This window comes from Cervus elaphus, chromosome 8, assembly GCF_910594005.1.
Source record: "Cervus elaphus chromosome 8, mCerEla1.1, whole genome shotgun sequence".
NCBI lineage: Eukaryota > Metazoa > Chordata > Mammalia > Artiodactyla > Cervidae > Cervus > Cervus elaphus.
The window spans coordinates 22,559,088-22,581,866 of NC_057822.1; the positions used below are offsets into that span (position 1 = coordinate 22,559,088).

Consider the following 22,779-nt stretch of genomic DNA (forward strand, 5'->3'; position numbering starts at 1 on the left):
TGATGGAGAGATTATTGAGCACACCTGAATTATAGTATCTGTAGCCTGCATGGAGACTTGTGTCAAAAGCATTAAGTATATCTAACACATGGCAACTGCTTAATAAGCACCTAAATGATAGAGTATCAGAATAGCCACTTACCATAGTTTCTATTTAGTGCTTAATGTTCTCAGCAAGTAAGCAGCTTTCTGTGATGCTAAATTAAACTTAAAAATCATGGCTTCAGTTTTCCTGGCTTTCCACTAGAAACCTAATTGCAAAATGTCTTAATTATGCTAGGACCTGCTCTTGAACAGTATGTAAAGAATACGTCAGAGACGCAACTTCACCATTATGAAGCCAAATGTTTTATAGATCAGAAAGGGAAAGTTTTTTCCCACCATGAGTGGAGGATTAGTTGGATTAATAGTGAAATGCATATAGCACTATGAAATTAAGTTCAGATAGTCTCATTTTACTGTTTAAGTATAAACAAATAATATTTAATTTCTTGCCACATAATTTTTCTTCTCTTTCACATTCTCCACTATGCCATCCATTTATTTACAGTGGATTACATACAATGAAATTTTATTAGATTATATACAGTTAAATATATAACAAAACTATAACAGCATAGGAACAAAGAAGACAAAGTTGGGAACTGTTTTGTTAGAGGTATTTGATAACAAAAGCTTACTGTAGTACATATCCATAAATTTCTGTTGCATTTGTAGTATTTAACATGGGCAACTTGGTTATAATTTATACCAAATGTGAGAAACTATAAGATTTGCTCCGTGTAGATTATTTTGGACGTATATTGTTGATGAGAATAGTTTGTCCAAAAACTTGGCTTTTGAAAGTCATTGAAACAAATTTTGAAGCCCTTCTTATAAAAGTTGCATTCATGTATTTTTAGGATCTAAATTGATCTTATAAATACAGACAAGGTGGGTAAGTTTTAGCCTGTCTGTCAGATCTGGCCCATTACCAGTTAGGCTGGAAAAAAAGTCAAAAGAGTAATATTTCATTACACATGAAAACTGTGTAAGTTTTAGATCTCAGTGTCTTTTTTTTTTCCCATTTAATTTTTATTAGTTGGAGGCTAATTACTTTACAGTATTGTAGTGGTTTTTGTCATACACTGACATGAATCAGCCATGGATTTACATGTATTCCCCATCCCGATCTCCCCTCCCGCCTCTCTCCCCACCCCATCCCTCTGGGTCTTCCCAGTGCACCAGGCCCGAGCACTTGTCTCATGCATCCAACCTGGGCTGGTGATCTGTTTCACCCTAGATAATATACATATTTCGATGTTGTTCTCTCAAAACATCCCACTCTCGCCTTCTCCCACAGAGTCCAAAAGTCTGTTCTGTACATCTGTGTCTCTTTTTCTGTTTTGCATATAGGGTTATTGTTACCATCTTTCTAAATTCCATATATATGGGTTAGTATACTGTAATGGTCTTTATCTTTCTGGCTTACTTCACTCTGTATAATGGGCTCCAGTTTCATCCATCTCATTAGAACTGATTCAAATGAATTCTTTTTAATGGCTGAATAATATTCCATGGTGTATATGTATTGAACTTTTGAGATAGACATGCTTCAAAATATCTGTAAGACTTTTCTTGGTTTTTTAAGTTCCTCGTTAATAACTGCCAGTTATACCACATTGATTTTTTTAATTGGACATGCCAAATTTAAAGTTATTCTTTTGATAGTTGTTTTGTAGTATTACTAGTTTCTAAGTTAGAATTATATTGGATAAATTATGTAGGAACCCAGAAGTTCAGTTTTCCTTTTTTGTGACTTGTCTCTTATGCTATTTGGACATCTCTTCCATGCAAACCAAAACTTGCTACAACTGTTTATTGATGCTTAGTATCTCATCTGTACCATGTATTTGGTAAGTTGCAATAATAACCATTAACTAGCTTTCCCCACTCCACCCCCATTTTGCTGGAGTTTTGTTTTGTTTTTTAGTAGTTTTTTAATGTGGTCTACAAATAGATCATAATGGAGCTTCTTTAAATATCACAAATGAACAGATTTTATTTTTTTCTTCTTAATCTTTAATGTAGCCAATTTGTATGTTCCTTCTGATTGCAGACCTTGCTTGCATGTACAAGTTATTTAGTCGTGTGCCAAATGGTTTGAAAACAATGTGTGAGTGTATGAGTTCCTATTTGAGGGAACAAGGTAAAGCCCTTGTTTCTGAGGAAGGAGAAGGAAAGAATCCGGTAGACTATATCCAGGTAAGTAAATACAGAAGATTCTATCATAAAGTAATTTTGATGTGCTAAAAAGATCACTTTTACAAAGTGATGTAGTATGTATTTTCACTGAACTGTTCCAGTGGTAGGTTAATATGTGTAATTATCATAAATATTTCAGGAATTTTGGAAAGCATGTATGTTTATATCAGGGAGCCAAACTCAGCCACTTCTTTATGAAGACCTTATTTAAATAGTGTCAAGAATGAAAGTTCTTTCTTCTTCTTTGTATGCCTTAGTGTTTATTTGCTCTCATGTGTTAGAAAAAAATAACTGTTTTAGTGACTTTTTGTTTCAAGATATTTTGCTTTCAAGCAGTACTACGAATATATTATGCTCTCAAATTTTTCGTGTTTTAGTATCAACAATCAGCTTTCTCTGTGTGTATTTTTAAAGCTGATTTTCTCAGGCTCACCCATTCAATCAAGATAGAGGAAGGTAGGGAGAAAGAGGGAAAAGGATCTTTGTTTCATCTTCAGTAGAGTAATACATAAATGGAAGATAGAATACATCTCTCACCACTGATGTTTTTAATACAGGCCTAGATATAGGCTTGAAAGTAACAACATAGAATCTGTAAGTTTAACCCTGAATGCACACATTTATTACTAATGAAATCAAAGATAAATGTGTAGTCACGCATGTATTGTTTATAGAAAAGTTACTAACATGTATCCTAAGTTTCTTTTTTCTTTTTTTATTTGGAAGGGCTTGTTGGATCTGAAGAGTAGGTTTGATCGCTTCCTCCAGGAATCGTTCAATAATGACAGGCTCTTTAAACAGACTATTGCGGGTGACTTTGAGTATTTTCTCAACCTCAACTCCAGGTCCCCTGAATACCTCTCATTATTTATTGATGATAAGCTGAAAAAGGGAGTCAAAGGGGTAAGTGTTAAAGCATTTGAAAGTACATTAAGTTTTATTTGTAGATGTAACATTAGGAAATAAAATATAAGATTAGACTATTTTGTAGATATAAAATTAAACAGCCTTTTGGGTTTCTTTGATGGCTCAGAAAGTAAAGAATCTGCCTCCAATGTGAAATACGTGAGTTCGATCCCTGGGTTGGGAAGATCCTCTGGAGAAGGGAATGGCAACCCACTCCAGCGTTCTTGTATGGAGAATCCCATGGACAGAGGAACCTGGCAGGCTACAGTCCATGGTGTCTGAAAGAGTTGGACAGGACTGAGCGACTGACACTTTGACTTTTCACTTTTGCTGTGCTTAAATGTGCACTGTGATATTTGAAAGGATTGTTTTAAGTGCTTGAAGTGGTCAGAAGTACTTTGACATTTCACGTAATGTGTCATTGGCGTCAGAAACAACCACACAGCCATAAACTTCAGATTGTGAGGGTTATGTATGTTTTAAGAGGTAATAAGAAACTAGAGAACAGCTATGCATTACACATAGAATATTGCTTACTCTTACCTGGTTCTGGAGGTTATCTATCCAATAGTACTTGAGTGTCAAGAATTTGAAGGCCTCGTCTAGAATAAATATCAGAAAATAGTTTGATAGCATATATGGAAGCTCAGTTTCAAGTGTTTATAATATATCTGGGATCTTGGAAGTGCAATATAGCACAGAAAATCAAAATAAGCAGATTGTGATTATGTGTAAATTGGTTTTGCTGACTTCATCTTGGGATTTGTGAGATGTTAGGGCAAAGCAGCCAGTAGGTAACAATAACAGAGAAACGGGGAAGATTACCAAGGACGCCGAATAGAAAAGACACATCTAAGTAGTCTTCCATAATTTTTAATATAAACTGAATACAACCTGCCACAGTATCATCTTGCCCTTGTTTAAAAGATTAGGGTCAGAGGCCTTTTTGCTTTGGGAAATATAACATATTGTTATGCTTCTGTTTGAACAATTTAGATTTTGAATGAGCTCATATAAAAATAACTGTCTTTTGGCCAATATGTTTTACAATGCAAGGGCACTGTAAAATTCTCTTATGTGATTAAAATTTAATTTCAGCTATTCTTAGTCATCCTTTAATCCAGCCATGTATCAACCTCTCCCTTTCAGAGTTAGCCCACTGGGGAGTGGAGCACCGTTCCAACTTCTGATTCATGCTGCACTAGTTGAGGATGTGAGAGCCGAGCTGTAGGAAGGGGGCTGGCCTTATTTTCTCACATTAGATCTCTTTTCTGACCTTGGTCAACCAGATATTTATGTTTGTTATTAGTGGTGTTTTAAAACCAAACTGTGATGCTGTTTTTGTAGAATTAAAGCTGTGTAATTGTTAAATTGTCTTCTAATTGATTTGCAGCTAACAGAACAAGAAGTAGAAACAATATTGGATAAGGCAATGGTCCTTTTTAGGTTTATGCAAGAAAAAGATGTATTTGAACGTTATTATAAGCAACACTTGGCCAGGAGACTTCTTACAAATAAAAGTGTTTCTGATGACTCTGAAAAAAATATGATTTCTAAGTTAAAGGTAAGGTATGCTTAGGATGGGATGGAGTGCCCTTAACTAATGTTTATCACATAATTGAGCACCGACAAACAAGTAATTGGGAAATAATTGATTTAAAATACTTGTTTCTGTAAATTAACAAAGCTAGATTTTGAGGGACTTGGGTTGTTGTTTTTGTTTTTTTTTTTTTTTTTTTTAAGAGAAAGTTGTATTCAGAGATTTGTTCAAGTTCTGGGACATTCACAGTGTACTGGAATTTCTCTTGGTGATGCAGATACATTTATGACAATCTGGGGGAGGATCAGTACAAGGGAAGCAGTAAATGGAATATGACATACACTTCTGTTTCACAGAGTGTGATCCACAGGCCACCTATACCCATATCACCTAAGTGTTTCTTGTTAAAAACACAGAGTTCTGGGCCCTACCTTCAGTTGGGTTTATGGAAATCTAAGAGAGAGTCTGGAAATTTGCATTTTAAAATAAAATTCTTAGGTTATTAATGCCACTAAAATTGGTGCCTACAGGCATAGAACAACTATTAGAAAGATTTAGAAAGGATGGCAGTAACATGGGAGAATTTGTATGTTTCCTCATAACAAAATCCATCATTTGTTTGTGTATATTTGTGTTTTTCTTCTACAGACTGAATGTGGATGTCAGTTCACATCAAAACTGGAAGGAATGTTTAGGGATATGAGCATCTCAAACACAACTATGGATGAGTTCAGGCAACATCTACAGGCCACTGGGGTGAGATTCTTCATTAATTTCTACTTATATAAAATTTTTTTATATGCAGTCTTTTGTAATAGGCATTTTCATCCATTTAGATAACTGAATTGCTGGTGTCATTTCTTTAAACGTCATTAGAGACAACATATGTATTGTCTGTGAGTGCTTTAAAAATTATTTCCCCCGTGTAACCTATTTTTCTAACTTTTCTAATCTTAAAATATATTCTCTTATTCTTAAATTAGTTTATCCTCCCTACTTGAAGGAATGCACTGAATATTTAATAAATGGAGCTACTCTGCTGTTATAACCATTTATAGATCATGGAAAGAATATCAGGCTTAGGCAGACTTCTTGTTGGTCGCTCCGTTGTGTCTGACTCTTTGTGACCCTGTGGACTCCAGCCAGCCAGGCTCCTCTATCCAAGGGATTTTCTCAGGCAAGAAGAATACTGGGGTGGGTTGCTATTTACTTCTCCTGGGGGTCTTCCTGACCCAGCGATTAAACCTTCTTCTGCATTGGCAGGCAGATTCTTTACTGCTGAGCCTCCGGGGAAGCTCCCTAGGCAAGCTTACTGAGTTTTAATACTTTTTCTTTACCCTAGGATGGTACTGCCTTATAATTGTTACCTGAGCTTCTTGTACCTCAGTATTCTTCTTCATGTGAAAGTTCAGGGTAAAAGGGCCTGACATCTCGGGGTTGGTAAAGGGTGACCTGAGCACAGCAACCCTGATGCTGGTGTGTTGTAGGTGTGCGTTTGTATTGTGGTTACCAGAAGGCAGTGAGCTGCAACTTACAGTAAGACTGTGGAGTCCAGTGAAGTTTTTGAGAAGATTTCAGTGGGGTATAATGAAGTTCAGAGTTTTCTCTCTTCTTTTTTGTTAAACTGTTTCTCAGCTTTGTATTTACCTTAAGTTTTTTTTTTTTTCAAGTGTCCAAGTACCTTTTCTGTGATAGTTGAAGGCCTTTTGATTGAAAAATTACTGTCTTTATTTACTGTTGACCATTCTTTGGAGATCAGTCCTGGGTGTTCATTGGAAGGACTGATGGTGAAGCTGAAACTCCAGTACTTTGGCCATCTGATGCAAAGAGCTGACTCATTGGAAAAGACCCTGATGCTGGGAGAGATTGAAGGCAGGAGAAGGGGATGACAGAGGATGAGATGGTTGGATGGCATCACCGACTCAATGGACATGGGTTTGGGTAGACTCCGGCAGTTGGTGATGGACAGGGAGGCCTGGCGTGCTGCGGTTCATAGGGTCACAGAGAGTTGGACACGACTGAGCGACTGAACTGAACTGAACTGATTATTTTGCACCGGGATTGTTCAGTATGATCATTTCATCAGATTCTGTTTTCTTTCCATGAAGTTTGTATATTTTCTGTTCTTTCATTTTGACTGTTCAGGTATATCCTGCACTTTATGGTGGAATATTCATTTCAAAATTTGTTAACCCATTAAGTAGAACACTTGTTGAGATGAGTAACAGAGTAATCAAAACAAATCTTGAACTTTCTGAAATCTTGAAGCCCTTTTAAAACATCACCAATCCTCAGATATTTCTGTTACTTTCTTAAAGGTTCTTTACCTGTTGAAATAGAATGACTCTTCTGTTTACTTTCAGAAGTCATATAACAAGTACTCTCTTAAAATTCTGAATACTTGTAGTATACTTTATTTAGACAAGTCATGTTTATTATGCTGAAGGAAATTTAAGTATTTGTGCATTATTTCCTGTTTTACTTTTTTCATGGGGATAAGGACAGGAAAACCACCTTGCTATCATATTTCTGTTCATTTATATCAACAAATTACATCCAGACAGACTTTTTCAGTACCTTTGTCTTTGTGTACTTGTCTCTGTCATGTACTGTGTTTGAAACTAAGCTGAATGGCTTAAAAATATTACTACAATAGCTAGAAATAAAAGGTCCAAACCATTAGAGCAATAGTTCCTTGAGGTTCTTTCTCTTTTTAATTTAACAAATAACTCACTGTTTCTGTGCCGAGCATTGTTCTAGACACTGGGTATATAGCAGAGAATAGACAAGAATCCCTACCATGATGGAGCTTGCTTTCTAATCTGGGAGGCACGATGGTAAACAAGTAATTACAGAGCACTTCAGCTGGTGATAGGATATATAGAGGAACACTGTAGCCAGGAGGAGTGGTCAGAGAAGGCCTCCTTTAAAAAATGACATTTTGAAGAAAGACTGAAAGATTAGGGAGCAAGATATGGGGATATGAGAAAAGAGATAAAAGACATTATTATTTGGGTGCCCCTTCTCTGCTTGCAAATGTGTAAACAGTTCTCAGGCCTCTTCCATTCATCATCTAAGCATCTTTGCTATGATCTTTCCTATGTGTCATCTAAGGTTTCTGGGTTCAGTTCTTTAAAATGGAGTAACTCATTTAAGATACATTTATGAAGAGATCTAAGTGTGGAATACTTCTTGATATTTATAAACTTGTTTTTCTTTTTTAAAAATTTCACTGAATCATTCAGGATACATAAAAATGGAACAAGCTATGAATCTTAATGATAAAGCTGAACAGTGATTGTTGTTCAGCCGACTATTTGCGACCTCATGGAATATAGCATCCCAGGCTCCTCTGTCCTCCACAGTCTCCTGGAATTTGCTTAAACTCATGTCCATTGAACTAATGATGTCATCCACCATCTCATCCTCTGTTGCCCCTTCACCTTTTGCCCTCAATCTTTCCCAGCATCAGGGTCTTTTCCAGTGAGTCAGCTGTTCACATCAGGTGGCCAGAGTATTGGAGCTTTTCCCCTTTAATAATTTCTGTTGATGTGCTTTGTTTCTGTTTTCTTAAAAAATTATCTTGTTAAAGATCTGTTTAAAGGGAAAAAATAACGTCATTGTGACAGTAATGCTAGCATGTATGTTATAGAGGTAGTCAAACATTATGCAAATAGTTACAGAGCACCTACTGTGTAGAACTGGGCCTAGCGTCCTATGCAAAGATTGGTAGAATGTGAGCTACCTGTGAAAACCTGAAAGTTTTGGTCAGTTTAGTAGAAATGTGATTGAGATGTTAGAAATATGTTGTTTCTGTACTAAGATGGCAAGAGTACTTAAAAACAGAGATGAAAGGTATTCTAGAATTTTCTCTAAAATGATACTGATAAGACCCCTTGGCATTTTATCTGGAAAAAATCTTAAAGGCCACAAACTTTGTACATTTCAGTGACACCAGTAAGACTAAGCAAGCATTAAGCAAAAAAATTTGCCATAGTTAAAACATGGAAAACATTGGATGAGTCTAACTTTCAAGAGGATGTGTTTTATTTGCTGGCTGTTGGACGTGGAGATAACTACTTTGATAGCTCTGATAATTCTCACAGTGTCTCGGCAACAAATGGCACATCCTAGCTAACTTCTAGGGGGGACGTTTCTTCTCTTTCCCGCAGGTATCTTTAGGTGGTGTTGATCTCACAGTCCGGGTGCTCACAACAGGGTACTGGCCCACTCAGTCAGCCACACCAAAGTGCAACATCCCACCAGCACCAAGACACGCTTTTGAGATATTCAGAAGGTAAATGTAGATCAAACTTTGTATTTCTTAGTACAAATTGTCCAGAATTGAGATGAATTGGAGCAGTTAGTAGTGTCCCTGATTGAAGAGGAATATACTCCCATTTTTTAATCTCATTTACCCTTTATGCTTTCAATATGTAAGGATGAATTGCATAATCTTTTCAGAGGAATACGAATACCCTTCTTCAGCACTAATGCATAGTTAGGAGTATATTTTGTATTGTTGATGTTTGCCACTAGCTGGGGGTGGACTGTTTTGGGGTTAATTGTGGAGAAAAGTCGTCTTATGAACCGTGATGGCTGAGCAGCAGCCAGGGCAAAAACTACACCAGTAGGAAGTGCTTAGTGCACTGCTTTATCACTGGCTGTCGGCTAGGTTTCTTAGGTCTGCCTTTCTCTGTCTCTTTTCCCCCACCCCTTAATTTATGGTTTCTTATCTATAAAAAATTGGAACTGAACTTGATTTCTAAGATTTTATTTAGCTTTTGAAGTCTCCCTTACATAAATGTTTGTTAAAGATTGGAAGTTTATAATTTCAAATAAATAAGTTACGTAATTCTCAAAAGCCTGGTTTGATTTGCTGAAGGTTTTACTTGGCCAAACACAGTGGCCGACAGCTCACACTCCAGCATCACATGGGCTCTGCAGACCTCAATGCCACCTTCTATGGACCAGTTAAAAAGGTAAATGTTAATAGTTTGGGCATATTTTTATTTAATAACTTAAAATTAGTCTATAGAACTGATTAGTGAGTTTTGTTGATTTTGGTAAATTATTTATTTCTCTTCTTTCCCTTCCTGTTTCAAATATTTAGAAGAAGGAAACGTCAGCTTTGATTCTTTACTTCTATTCCTTCAGTTGGTAACTTCCTTTGACATTATGAAGACTATGCCAGTAGCCTTCCTTATGGAATAAGTAATATAGTTTATATGTTGTTTTTTTTTTTTTTTTAGTTTATATGTTTTATTTATGCGATTAGACTTGAGAATTGCATAAGATAATAAAATGCAAGTTGATTTGAGAGCATACAAAAACCACGAGTCCCTTTTCAGAATTCTCAGTCTCCTATAATCCTTATTTCCAATAAATTGAAATCAGGAAAGCTAACAATTAAAATTTGTGAAATCTGCAAAATGTTGCCAAAGTGATTATTTAAAAATTAGCAATACACTAGTAAATTGCCTTCATTTAAAAAAAGTAATTCCTTTTTTGTATGTAAAATTGTGAGCTTTAATTTACTTTCATTGCTCGGTATAAATCAAATCACAGTCATTTGCCTTAAAATGGCAAAATAATAAAAAGAGTTTAATCATTGAAGAAAAAAATACCTAAGTTGTTATCTAGGCAGCAGGTAAGTTTCATTAAACATTTTAATTAAAATCTTAACTTTTATATTATATTGTAACACCAAAGTTTTTTTTTGTAATATTATTGAAAATGCCTACAGTTATAAAAAACTACAATATGTAGTTTTATATTTAATTGAAGTGGAAAATATTCCTTCTTAGAATTCATTCAGTTGGATTACGTTTAAGACTGTTACATGTTTATTTAGCTGTAAGTGGGAAGGTCAAGGATATTAAGGAACTCACTCAGCTTTTAATTCTTGCTTGCTTGTTTCTGTTTTAAAGGAGCAGCTTTTTTCTTAATCATGTTAGCTTCTGAAGTTTTATTAAACGTATAAGTAGGTTTTGAAAGATAATTCATATGTTAATTATTGAGGACTAAATTTGTACTTTTAAATCATAGAGCAGGCAGTAGGCTTTAAGGATGACAGAAATTACCCCCTCTCCACCCTATGCTATTATTTAATCCCTTACAGTGATCAGATCACGCAAAAAGAAACCTAACCCTACTACTTTGGGTGGTAGTATAATGGCAGTGATATCTTAAAAGTCCAGTATTATCCTCGTGTGTCCTATTACCATAAATTTTAGCTGTAAATAAAAGGAATTATTGATTCGTTACTTGTTCAGATACATAAGCGTGTTCATAATGGGAAGAAATGAGACAGTTCCAAATAAAGATTGTGTGTGTTTACACACGTATATATACATATACACTTTTAAAATAACATTTCTTTTTTGTGTAGGAATGAGTCCTGTCGTTTTGCTAAGGCGGGTTTGGGCATTGCAGAGCTTATTTCACAAACATACTGATAAAGTTATCAGAAGATAATTATATCTTGGTTCTATTTTTATGTTTAAAAATTAAACAGGAAGATGGATCTGAAGTTGGCGTTGGAGGCGCACAAGTAACTGGCTCTAATACACGGAAGCATATATTGCAAGTCTCCACTTTCCAGATGACCATATTAATGCTCTTCAATAATAGAGAAAAATACACGTTTGAGGTATGGGTTGGTTGTGTGGATTTTACCTTGTTGTGTTGTTACTTGAGTCTTTTTTGTTTGAATAACCTAATGTAGAATTATTATTGAAAAGGATTTGAGTAATAACCTTTCAGAATATAATTAGAGAAAAATGTATAGCGTAAAATTGGACTGTGGAACCATGAAGCTATATGAAGGTCATAGGCTTCTTGGGTCATGTTTCATTTGGTTTTTTAAGTCAACTTTGTTGAGTATTAAGTTTTATATAATAAAACATAACTCCATCTAAGTTCACAGTTTGATGAGTTTTAACAGATATATGCACCTCTGTAACAAGCATCATGAAATCAAAATACAGAATATTATCTTGTTCAGTCACTGAGTTGTGTCCAGCTCTTTTGCGACCCTGTGTACTGTAGCCTGCCGGGCTCCTCTGTCCATGGAAATTTCCAGACAAGAGTACTGAAATGGTTTGCCCTTTGCTTCTCCACAGCATACTCCTCACCCAGGGATGGAACCCACGTTTCCTGCATTGGCAGTTGGATTCTTTACCACAGAGCCAGCAGGGAAGCCCCCATAGAATATCCTCCCCCAATTTTTATACTCTGTTGCAGTCATTTCCCTCACAGTATCTCCAGACCTAGGCAGCCAGTTGTCTACTTTGTATCACTGTAAATTAGTTTTGGCTTTCTAGAATTTCATATAATTGGAACCACATGATACATATCACTTTTGTCCAGCTTCTTTTACATAATCTAGTATTTTAAAGATTCATCCATGTTGTTGAGTGTATAGTTTCAGTAGTTTATTTTTTTATTGCTGAGTGATACTCTGCTACATGGATCTGTTATGGTTTCTTTATCTACTCACCTCTTAATAGGCATTTTGATTGTTGGGTTGAATTTAGGTTGTAGTGAATAGGCTGTATGTTTAATTTTTTTTTTTTTTTTTTTTTTGCACTTTGCATTACTGTGCTTTGCAAATCCATTTTTTAAAAACGATTATTTTTTTAATTGAGGAGTATAATTGCTTTACAGTGTTGTGTCATTTCTGCAGTATAGCGTGAATCAGCTATATGTATACATAGATCCCCTACCCCTTGAAAGCCTCTCTCTCACCCCCATCCCACCCTTCTAGGTCATCACAGACCACCGAGCTACCCGGCCCATCCTAGAGTGATTTTACTGCTTGCCATTTCTACCAGCAGTGTAGGAGAGTTCTGGTTGCCCCACGTCCTCTCCAAAATCTAATATTCTGTCTTTTAAATTTTAGCCATTTTAGCTAGTGTGCAGTTACACCTATTCGTTGTGGATTTAATTTCTTACCTTGACTGCTAATGGTGATGAGCAGTTTTTTGTTAATTCATATGCCACTTAATGTGTCTTGTTTGATGAGTTCTTTGTTCGTATAACTTTATTGGGTTGTTTAAAAATTCTTTATAAGGTTTGGATACAGATCCTTTGTCACTTCTATGTGCTGTGAATATTTTCTCACAGTCTGTTATTTGCCCTTTTATTTTCTTAATTTTACTAAGAGCAGAACTTTTTAATATTGACAAGGTCCAGTAGCCACTGTTTTATGGTTTGTGCTTTTGATAGTCTAAGAAATTATTGGCTGGTGCGTGGTTTCAAAGATGTTCTTCTACATTTTCTTCTAAGTGATGTATAGTTTTAGCTTTTTACATTTAGGTGTATGATCAATTTCAAGTTAATTTTTTTGGTATGGTTATAGGCAGGATTAAGAATTATTTCCTCCACCCACATATATTCACTTGTTCATTCAGCATCATTTGTCAAAAGCACTAACTGTTCTTTTCTCTGAATTACCTTAGCCCCTTTATTTAGAAAAAATAGTCAGTTGACCATATGTATGTATTTCTACACACATCTCTGTTTCATTAGTTTCTCTGTCCTTTTGCTAATTTTATACTATCTTGATAGTGTCCACTTTCTTTTTTTAGAGTAACTATAAAAATATACATTTCATTACTTTTTTTCTCCCATTAAGTCATGATTTGATTGAATTACATTCAGTTAGTCTTTTCCCATATGTTTAATGAGTAGGTTGGAGTTTAAATGAGGATCATGTGATATTTTTAAATGAAAGATAATGAATATTTTAAAAGCTGTAGAGTTACTGCCATATTTATACTTAATTGAAAATGAATTTTCAGATACAGGTGAACATTTTGGAAGTTTTAAATTTGGAATGAAGAGCAATTAAATTCTAGGCCTATTTTAATACTCATCTTCATATTCCCTCTATGTGATGGTAATATAGTTGAAAGGTAACTATTTTTACGTGATAATACTTCAGAGAAATATTTTGAAACCTTAGTGTTTTAAGTCAGTGGCTAAGCCGAGAAATTTTGCTCTTGTAAATATCTAGGTGTGTATTACCTCAGGAGTAACTTTAATTTCCAAACACAAAATTGTATCAAAATTGTATGTGATTGAATCCTAAGAATATTGATTTCAAGTAAGTATTAAGTACCTTACCCAAACATTGTAAAGCTTTTCAGGCAGGTCGAATTGAATTATCTCTAACAGCTTGGATGTTTTAGTCAGGAGCTATCATGGATAATATATTTTAAACAAGTAAGCTACTTAATAAATGCTAGATTTGGTTTTCAGAGTCCTGCTTTATAAAGAGCTGGTAAAAAATAATGGGATAAATAAAAACATAAATGCATTTTCTTAAACCATTATTGGAATTGCTAGTAATTTTAGTGGTTCAAGCTTTTCTCCTTCCCTGTCTGGTTGGGATCATTGAGGCTAACAAGAAGTGATTTAGGTAGAAGGAAAAATTAAGTAGAAAATTGCTCTACTATTTTAAATTTTAGCTGTGTCTTACCAGAATCCTGAGCATACGTGGCATATGTAAAATGCCATTCGTATGGCTCCAAAACCTCTGCTTGCATCTCGAACCAGACAATGGTGAAAAGGCTCATTACACACATTCACACTGTGTGCTTATAGTCAGCTGCATAAGTTCTATTAGACAGCTATTTTGCAAAAATCTTCACATATTAGAGAAGATAGTTAAAAAGTATTTAATAATTATTAAATGAAGCTGATCTCTTCAAATATTCTTTCTTTATGAGTTCAGTAAAATAGAGTATTTTTTATTTAATGCTCCATAACAAATCTTAGCTTCATGTTGTAAAACAGCCACTAACAATTTGTTATCTTTTGTGGTTTCTTTGGGTTGGGGATTCAGGAGGGGCTTGACTGGGTGGTTGTGGCTTGGAATCTTTAATGAGGTTATGTTAAGATGTCAGCTGGGGCTTCAGTCATCTAGTGTTGTCAGGACTGGAAAATACTATTGGTTTGCACCTTTTTCCACATGACTGGAAAGTTTGTTTTGGCTGTTACCAACCTTAGGGGGTGTTAGATTCTCTCCATGTGGGCTTTACCAGATACGGCTGTTTGATTGTCCTTGTATCCTAGTGGCTAACTTTGCCTAGAGTGAGGGATCCAAGAGACCCCGGTAGAACCTGCAGTGCCTTTATGATCCATCCTTGAAAATCACATATTGTCACTTCCTTATTTTGTTGGTCACTAACGTCACCCCTGATACAGTGAGGGGACCACACAAGATTAAAACGTACCAGGGTCACTGTGGGCCATCTTGGAAACTACCTTCAAAAGGTAGCATTTATTACAGTATCACATTTAATCCATAGTAGTCAGGCTCCAGAGACTTTTTCCTCTTTTTATTTATTTTTTGGAAAGTAGTCCATATGGAGATTTAGAACAGCTAAAATACCAAAATGTATATTTAATGGTAGTCTGTACCGTAGATTTTAGTAACTAGCATTTAATTTTTGAAAGAGGTATGGATATTAATACATGTTTTTCTGAATGTTCTTTATTAATACTTTTTTAAAATTTCTGAGAATGAGACTAAAAGCTAATTATTGACAGTAGCAGAGTTAATGTCAGACAGAATTTGCATAGAAAATCATTAGACACCAGTGGTATTTCATCGAGAAATTAAATCATTATTGTGACATAACGCATAAAGGAAAATGATTGAAAGTACAAGGAGAAATAGGTAACTCCATTGTTACAGAAAGCCCTCACATATGTACTGACTATACAATAAAAAAGAAGGATATTAAAGATCTGAATTAACACAGCAAATTAAAATTGAAAGTTATACTGGGAACTTTGAACCCGAAAACAAAATACACAGATTGTTCTTGAGAAATACCTTAGGCTGCATGACCTTATTACTAAAACTGAACTAGGAAAATACAAAAAAGATCAGGAAGCTATAGGTTATTCAAAATAAATATATAAATCTTAAATAAAATATTATTAGCAGGTTATATTCAGCAGTGTTTTGAAATAATAATCCACCCTGTCCAAGTAGGGTTTCTTCCTGGAATACAGAGGAGTTTGTTAACAGAGAGCTGTTGAAATTTTATAATAATAATAGAATTAACCGAATGCCTTCCATATTACCAGACATCAGTTCAAGGAGAAAAATCAGTGATGTCTACGGATGTACACAAAGCATATGAGAAAAGTCAGTCCTGATTTCTTATTTCCTGATGGTGCACTCTTGACCACCTAAGAATAGAAAAAATGCCTTAATGGCGAAAGGGTGTACCTAATGAGAGACCTAATAAGCAAGCAATAATTAGTAGTGAAATATTAGACACCTTCCCCTTAAGGTTTGGAATGATTTATACCTGCCTTTACTCCTACTGTCCAGCCTTGTTCTGCAGGTCCTAATGAACACACTAAAAAAGAAAAAGGAATGAAATTTACAGATATCAAGAGTTGACAAAGTTTACAGACAGTATGATTGTCAAGTATAATAGTCAACTAAGAAATTATTTTTTGAGAATTTGGTTGAAAAATCTTTCTATAAATCAGACTTGCTTTTAGTAAGTCCCTTCTCTCTGCATCAGAATTAATCGGAAAATGACATGAGAAAAGGGATATTTTAATAATCATAGTCGTTTTGGGAATCATTCTAACACAGAAAGTATAAGACTTAGACCAAAAAGGCAATAAGAGTAAAGACTATGGAAGGGTAAATGTACCTGAATGAGAAAGCTATGTGTTATAAAGGAATTCTTTTTTTTTTTTTTAAGTCACCTATAAATTCAGTGTCTCAATCCAAACCTGTAGATTTATTTTCTGTGAAATTTGACAGCTGATCTCAAAATTCATCTGGGCAAGAGAATGCACAAGAATAGGCAAAGAGGGGCTGGCGTTTGGAGATGGGAAAGCCCAGTAGGAAGGAAAGGAATGTGTCTTAATACTCAAACATAACTCGAAGTTAAAATTGTTTTTGACATGTGTGACTAAATAGCTCTTTTAAACAGAGAATCCAGAAACAGAGTAGTATATACAGAAGTGTTTGGGATGTGATGAATTTGCCATTTCTAATAAATGGAATTGAAATAACTGCTAATTCATTTGTGGGAATGGAAAGAGAGTAGTTCCATATGTCATATCATTTGCAAAATCATAATCATATTCCTCTGATCTATCATGATAATGGAGATTTGAGACTCTATCAAATTTTTTTGATGGAGCATGAATTTCTACCTAAAAAGGCATTTCTGGTTCTTTGACTCTGGTTAAACAATAATGTAGGTAAATAAGTCACTTTTAGCATGTACATAATAATTAAAACTGACATTGTTTATTAAGAGCACATATTTAATTTGCTAGGATTGACATTGATGTGTCTAAAGTATGCAGACGTACTGAGATCATTGGAAGCTAAGGAATGGGCATCATCATCATCATCACTAAAACTGACATGTCTCTCAGTCCTCACCTCCCGGTAGTCCTCTGAAAAAGCCTGAAACTATTCCTCAGAGTCTTGTGAAGGGACTTGCTCCAGATCTGTTACATAGTCTAAATAACACCATCTTTATGCCCATTCTTCCTGAGCTCCATTTGAGGGGAAAAACAGCCTTATACAGTGAATCAAAATGATACATCCCCTTGTGAAGACTTGAGCCACGCCGTACCTGTTGATGTATATCATATACATGTACAATTCTCTTCCTGTCCCATTGACATAAAAAGTATATGACGAATTTACTGCTTTTCATGTTTAATATAAATTACGAAGTATTTAAATTTTTTTTCATTTGGTTATACAGGCAGTAAATATGGTCAACTTGGATTGTAAGTCTTTGATACTATACTTTGCTTATTTCTAGGAAAAAGTTGCTAAGCAAAGAGTAGTATGGATGAACTTGGGAGGAAGATTGTAGAGTATTTCTAAAGTGAGCATTCGTATGTTGGTTAACACTTTATTTTTACTTAAATATTAAAGCAGGCCCCTACTAATCTCTGTTGGATGACATTTTTAGACTGGGCTTTATATCCCTGCAGGAAAAAACACAGCTTTTCGATGTTCTGGGACTTGGACCACCTTTTTCTCTAGTGTGTTCAAATAAGTGAGATTTTAGTGAAGTGTCATAATAGAAAGTTTTTTGTTGTGAATTATTTCTTAAATGAAATTACCTCTCTTAACTACTGCCTGGTCAATTTGACTTACTAATTAACTAATTTAATCTTTCACACAGTCTATTAATTCACAGAGTCTGTAAAACTGTTAATCTGGTGAAATTTCAGGAAATTCAACAGGAGACCGATATCCCTGAAAGAGAACTTGTTAGAGCCCTGCAATCCCTCGCCTGTGGTAAACCAACACAGCGGGTCCTCACCAAGGAGCCCAAGTCAAAGGAGATAGAAAATGGTCACATATTTACAGTTAATGATCAGTTCACGTCCAAACTACACAGAGTCAAGATTCAAACAGGTATCTGAAGTTATCTTTTTCTCTTAAAAATCACATTCATATATTTTCTTAGAAGTTCTTAATGTTGGATTTCTATTTTTTAAAAAGTAATGTTTTAATGTGTGCTGCATGATACATAGACTTAAGAGATAAAGCGACTTTTATCATTGTATGTTCCTGTCAAAATGCAGTTGAATCCAAGTTCAGTAAGCATTTGAAAAAATAATTCATAGTGTGAACAAGTATTTATTTTCATATGGTTTTCAGCAAGTGAAATACAGTTTTATGAATGTTTTCTTATAAAAAATTGTTTTTAACTGGTTGAATTAACAAATAGTCAATGAAGTCTGTTTTTAAAACTGATTTACAAATTTTTCAAAATTGTGAGTTACCTATTTAAAATTTAATCTTCAGATGCAGCTATTTATATTTTGATAAATACTTGTTAAATTTCAAAACTTTAAAAACCCGTATTATTTCTCTAACTTAAAAACAGAGATAACCCTGTTGTGAACAGTTTTTGGTTCAGCTTTTTTTAGGATGACAGTAAACATCCTGTCTATTGTATATTTAACAATGTAAGGTGTATATTTCCTGTGTATTTAAGAAGGCAAAAAGGCACTTCACCTTTCCTGAATGTTTAAAACTCTTAGTGTAGGTATGCTACCTAGTTTTTAGATGAGCTTCCCAGTGATAATTCGTCCAATACAGCTAATATATCTGTGTAATAAAACCATATTTTAAAATGTTAAGCATTTAAAATGACTTCAGTTTTCTGATTTTTTATATATTAATAATAAGAGTCTTTTAAAATTTTTAATATTAAGTATACAGTTGGCTGCCAGAATACACTGATTCAAGAACTTTGTATATACACTTTAGTTTTTCTTTTTGACTCTAAATAGGATATTTTTTTCACAGCGAAGTGGTATCTCTTTACAGCCGTGACTACTTTGTTTATTCATTGGAAACCATATCATTGATCCATATCTTTGGGATACAGATGTATGTTAAAAAATAGAACAGTGCTACAGGGTGGCTGTGGAATAAAATATCTTTTTCACTAGTGTAAGACATAAGACTGTAATTTTGGGCAGAGATAGGTTTTGGATTTCAGAATTTACTTGTATCTCAGATTTGGAGGATGTGTGGTGATACAGATCTGAATTACCTAGCCTCAACCTGCTTAATCCTAAATAAATGTCTTTGTAATTCAAGATTCTATCATGCCCAGCTAATATTGTCAGATAGTATTATGATTATCAAAAAAAGTCATCTTCATAAATTTTTAATTTTTGGTGTTAAGTATATAGTATATATGTGTGTAGTATTTTAGGTTTCATTAAAAAAGAAATATAGTTAAATGTGATGAAAAATTTGACTAGATGACCTTTTTTAAAGTTCTTTTCAGCTATCAAATTCCGGAAAGAAAAATGTGTTTCTTTTTTGAAATGGTACTTAGATTATCTTGGCTCTTACTGATTTTTGTGGAAGTGAAAATTTTCTCTCTGGTGCTAAGTATATTCCTCCTGATACATCTAGATACTTAAGTACCAACTTACGCAGCAAATATCCTTGTTCTGCTTCTCTTAAACACATAATATTATGCCAGGCTCTGGGAGTGAGCTCCGTCCTCACATTTTTAAAAACATAATCCACAGTCTTGGAGTATATTTATTTAGGTGACCAAATTTAGATGAACTAAGTGAGTTGTTAAACTTTTTTTCCCTCCACTGTTTTATGTATTTTCACCTCCGCGGAAAAAGTGAAAAATACTGTAATAGATACTCGATAAAATTTTGCCACGTTTGCTTAAGCACCTTTATTTCTACCTTCCCATTCTCCCTCTCCCTTCATATATGTTTATAGTTCCTACAGCATTTGGACTTAATTTGCAAACATCATAACACTTATCCCTTAAATACTTGAGAATATACTTATCTCAGAATTAAGATTTTACCACAAAATGGTACTATATCAGACCCAGAAATAAATTAATTAATTAGAAATCAATTCCAAACATCTATATGCATTACCCATATTTTCATGTCCACGGTTGTCTCATTTTCATATCTTATTTTTTGGGTCCAGGATTCACTCAAGAGTTCCACATTACAGTGATTTTAAGGTTTCTTTAGTTCTATTTAAACCAGTGCCTCTATCTTTGTTTTTCCCCTTACGGTATGGAATTTTTGAAGAAAAACATTTTTCTCCTTTAGTTGAGCATTTTAATCTAATTTTATTCTCTGTTTTGTTAAGGTGTTGATTAACTTGGGAGAAGACCCTGAAAGTAGAATTCTTAACCAAGGAGTTCTAATTAGAAATAACTGAATGGGCACACCAGAATGATCTTCTAAATTGTAGTCTGCTGTCTCATGGGTGTGCCCAGGCCTAAGTCAGCAATATTTTATGTGGTTCTTTGTAATATTTCAGTTTTTACTCCAGAAACTTCACATCTATCTACTAGTGATAACCAAGTAAACTGCATCAGTTACCGCTTTTCTTTCTCTGCTACTTCAGTTAGAGCAAGGTTATAAGAGAAAGAACTTTGATACTTAATTCTTGAGAAGTTGGCTTGAAGACTGTGGGAAATAACAGAGTAAGACTACTCTGAAAGAGTGGGATGTAGTTTGCATTGTTGTTCAGTCGCTCAGTCAGTTCCGACTCTTTGTGACCCCACAGACTGCAGCATGCCAGGCTTCCCTGTCCTTCACTACCTCCCGGAGTTTGTGCAAACTCATGTCCATTGAGTCAGTGATGCCATCCAACCATTTCACCCTCTGTCGCCCCCTTCTCCTCCTGCCCTCAATCTTTCCTAGCATCAGGGTCTTTTCCAGTGAGTTGGATCGTCACATCAGGTGGCCAAAGTATTGGAGCTTCAGCTTCAGCATCAGTCCTTCTAATGAATATTCAGGGTTGATTCCTTCAGAATTGACTGGTTTGATCTCCTTACAGTCCAAGAGGCTCTCAAGAGTCTTCTCCAACACCACAGTTTGAAAGCATCAGTTCTTCAGTGCTCAGCCTTTTTTATTGTCCAGCTCTCATGTCTGTGCGTGATTACGTGGAAGAACCAGAGCTTTGACTATACGGACCTTTATAGGCGAAGAATGTCTCTGCTTTTTAATGTACTGTCTAGGGTTGTCATTGCTTTTATTCCAAGGAGCAAGTGTCTTTTAATTTCATGTCTGTAGTCACCCTCCCCAGTGATTTTGGAGCCAAATTATTTGGAGCTAAATTCTAAATTAATTTAGGAATTACCAAGATAAATGACAAGAAATTGTTGAATAATTGATGAGGTGTCCAAATGGAGTTTTGTTAAGAGACATTCTGGTGGTACTGTAAAATTTTTTTATTTAGCTAGCTAAATCTTGGCAATACATGCTCTTTTGTCCTCTGAAAGTCCCCACATTTCTCCCATTTGAGGTGGTTTTGGTGAGGCTTAACTTGAAGTCATATTGGTAAGATACTAGTTAACCTTTGGAAGTCACAAGCAGTGAAACTTATTTACTGATAATTTTACTGCTAACTCTATGTGGCTGCCATTTTTCTTCTAGGAAAGGAATCATTCTAGTCTATAAAAATAAAATTGGTTTTATTATCTCGATAAAATGAAGCTCCTAATATTTAAAAACAAAAATCTAGAATTATATATTCAGAGGTTGAAATTGATTTTTTTAGGTTAAGGTTGCTTATAAACAGTTTTTCATTGTGTGTGTGAAATTTGCATGATAATCACATGGTAAATGTCTTTGTTTCTCTTTTAGTTGCTGCCAAGCAAGGTGAATCCGACCCGGAAAGGAAAGAAACAAGGCAGAAAGTGGACGATGACAGAAAACACGAGATAGAAGCTGCTATAGTGCGGATAATGAAATCTAGGAAGAAAATGCAGCACAATGTGTTAGTAGCAGAGGTGAGGACTCTTCCAGACAGCACTGATGTGGAAAAGGCAAAGTTACTTTAACAGCTTAAATTTAGGAAAGTACTGTTGTATTTTAAAATACAATTTTCAAATTTGAAAACTGTAGTCAATTAACACAGTTTTAAAAGCCTGGCACTTTCTTGATAGTTAAACATAGCTGAGCATCAAATTATGTGCACACCTTAAAAACAAACATGCTTGTAGTAAAGATGTAAGATCATTGTGAAGCCACTGACATAGTGAGGAAAGAGGTGATTAGGGCTGAATGAAGTATTGGGTGAAGATAGAGAACCGGATGAAGACAAATGGGAAGAGAAGTTGACAGCATGGGAAATGAAAAAGAGGAGTGGAAGATGACTCCTAGGCCCCTAGCTTGATTGGCTAGATAGAGGTTGGTTTCTTTAACTGAAAAGGGAGGGGGTATGTACTGCTGTGTTCCACAGGTCAGTTAAAATCATTTTTATAAGTTGACTTTGTATTACATGACAAAGGAAGAGAATTATGGGTCAGTGGTCAGTCAGTAATTTCAAAAATCATTTAAAAACTAAATCAAGTAAATATTTAATATGTGTTGGCAATTAGGTGACTGATTAGTTTTCCCGTTTTCATTGGACTGGTAAGAGTGAGCATTTGGCGGCCGTGCCTTGAGAAGTAAATGGAGCTAAAACTACCAGGTGAATGGCTTGTCCTTTGGGATGCTGTCTTGTGGGAAAGGGCATGAAGAATAACACCTGGAGGATTATGTGTTGAGTTTAGGGCGTC

At 34.9% G+C, this 22,779-nt stretch overlaps 1 protein-coding gene across 2 annotated transcripts in view; it reads left to right on the top strand.

Moving 5' to 3' along the window:
* CUL3 (cullin 3) overlaps positions 1-22,779 on the top strand; it is a 97,215-nt gene that overhangs the window by 72,480 nt on the left and 1,956 nt on the right. For both annotated transcript variants that reach the window (XM_043909865.1, XM_043909867.1), the window contains 9 exons: positions 2,099-2,244; positions 2,971-3,147; positions 4,544-4,714; positions 5,339-5,446; positions 8,863-8,987; positions 9,576-9,672; positions 11,208-11,342; positions 17,933-18,119; positions 21,863-22,008. In XM_043909865.1, coding sequence (XP_043765800.1) covers positions 2,099-2,244; positions 2,971-3,147; positions 4,544-4,714; positions 5,339-5,446; positions 8,863-8,987; positions 9,576-9,672; positions 11,208-11,342; positions 17,933-18,119; positions 21,863-22,008 — 1,292 coding nt within the window. The remainder of the gene's footprint in view (positions 1-2,098; positions 2,245-2,970; positions 3,148-4,543; positions 4,715-5,338; positions 5,447-8,862; positions 8,988-9,575; positions 9,673-11,207; positions 11,343-17,932; positions 18,120-21,862; positions 22,009-22,779) is intronic.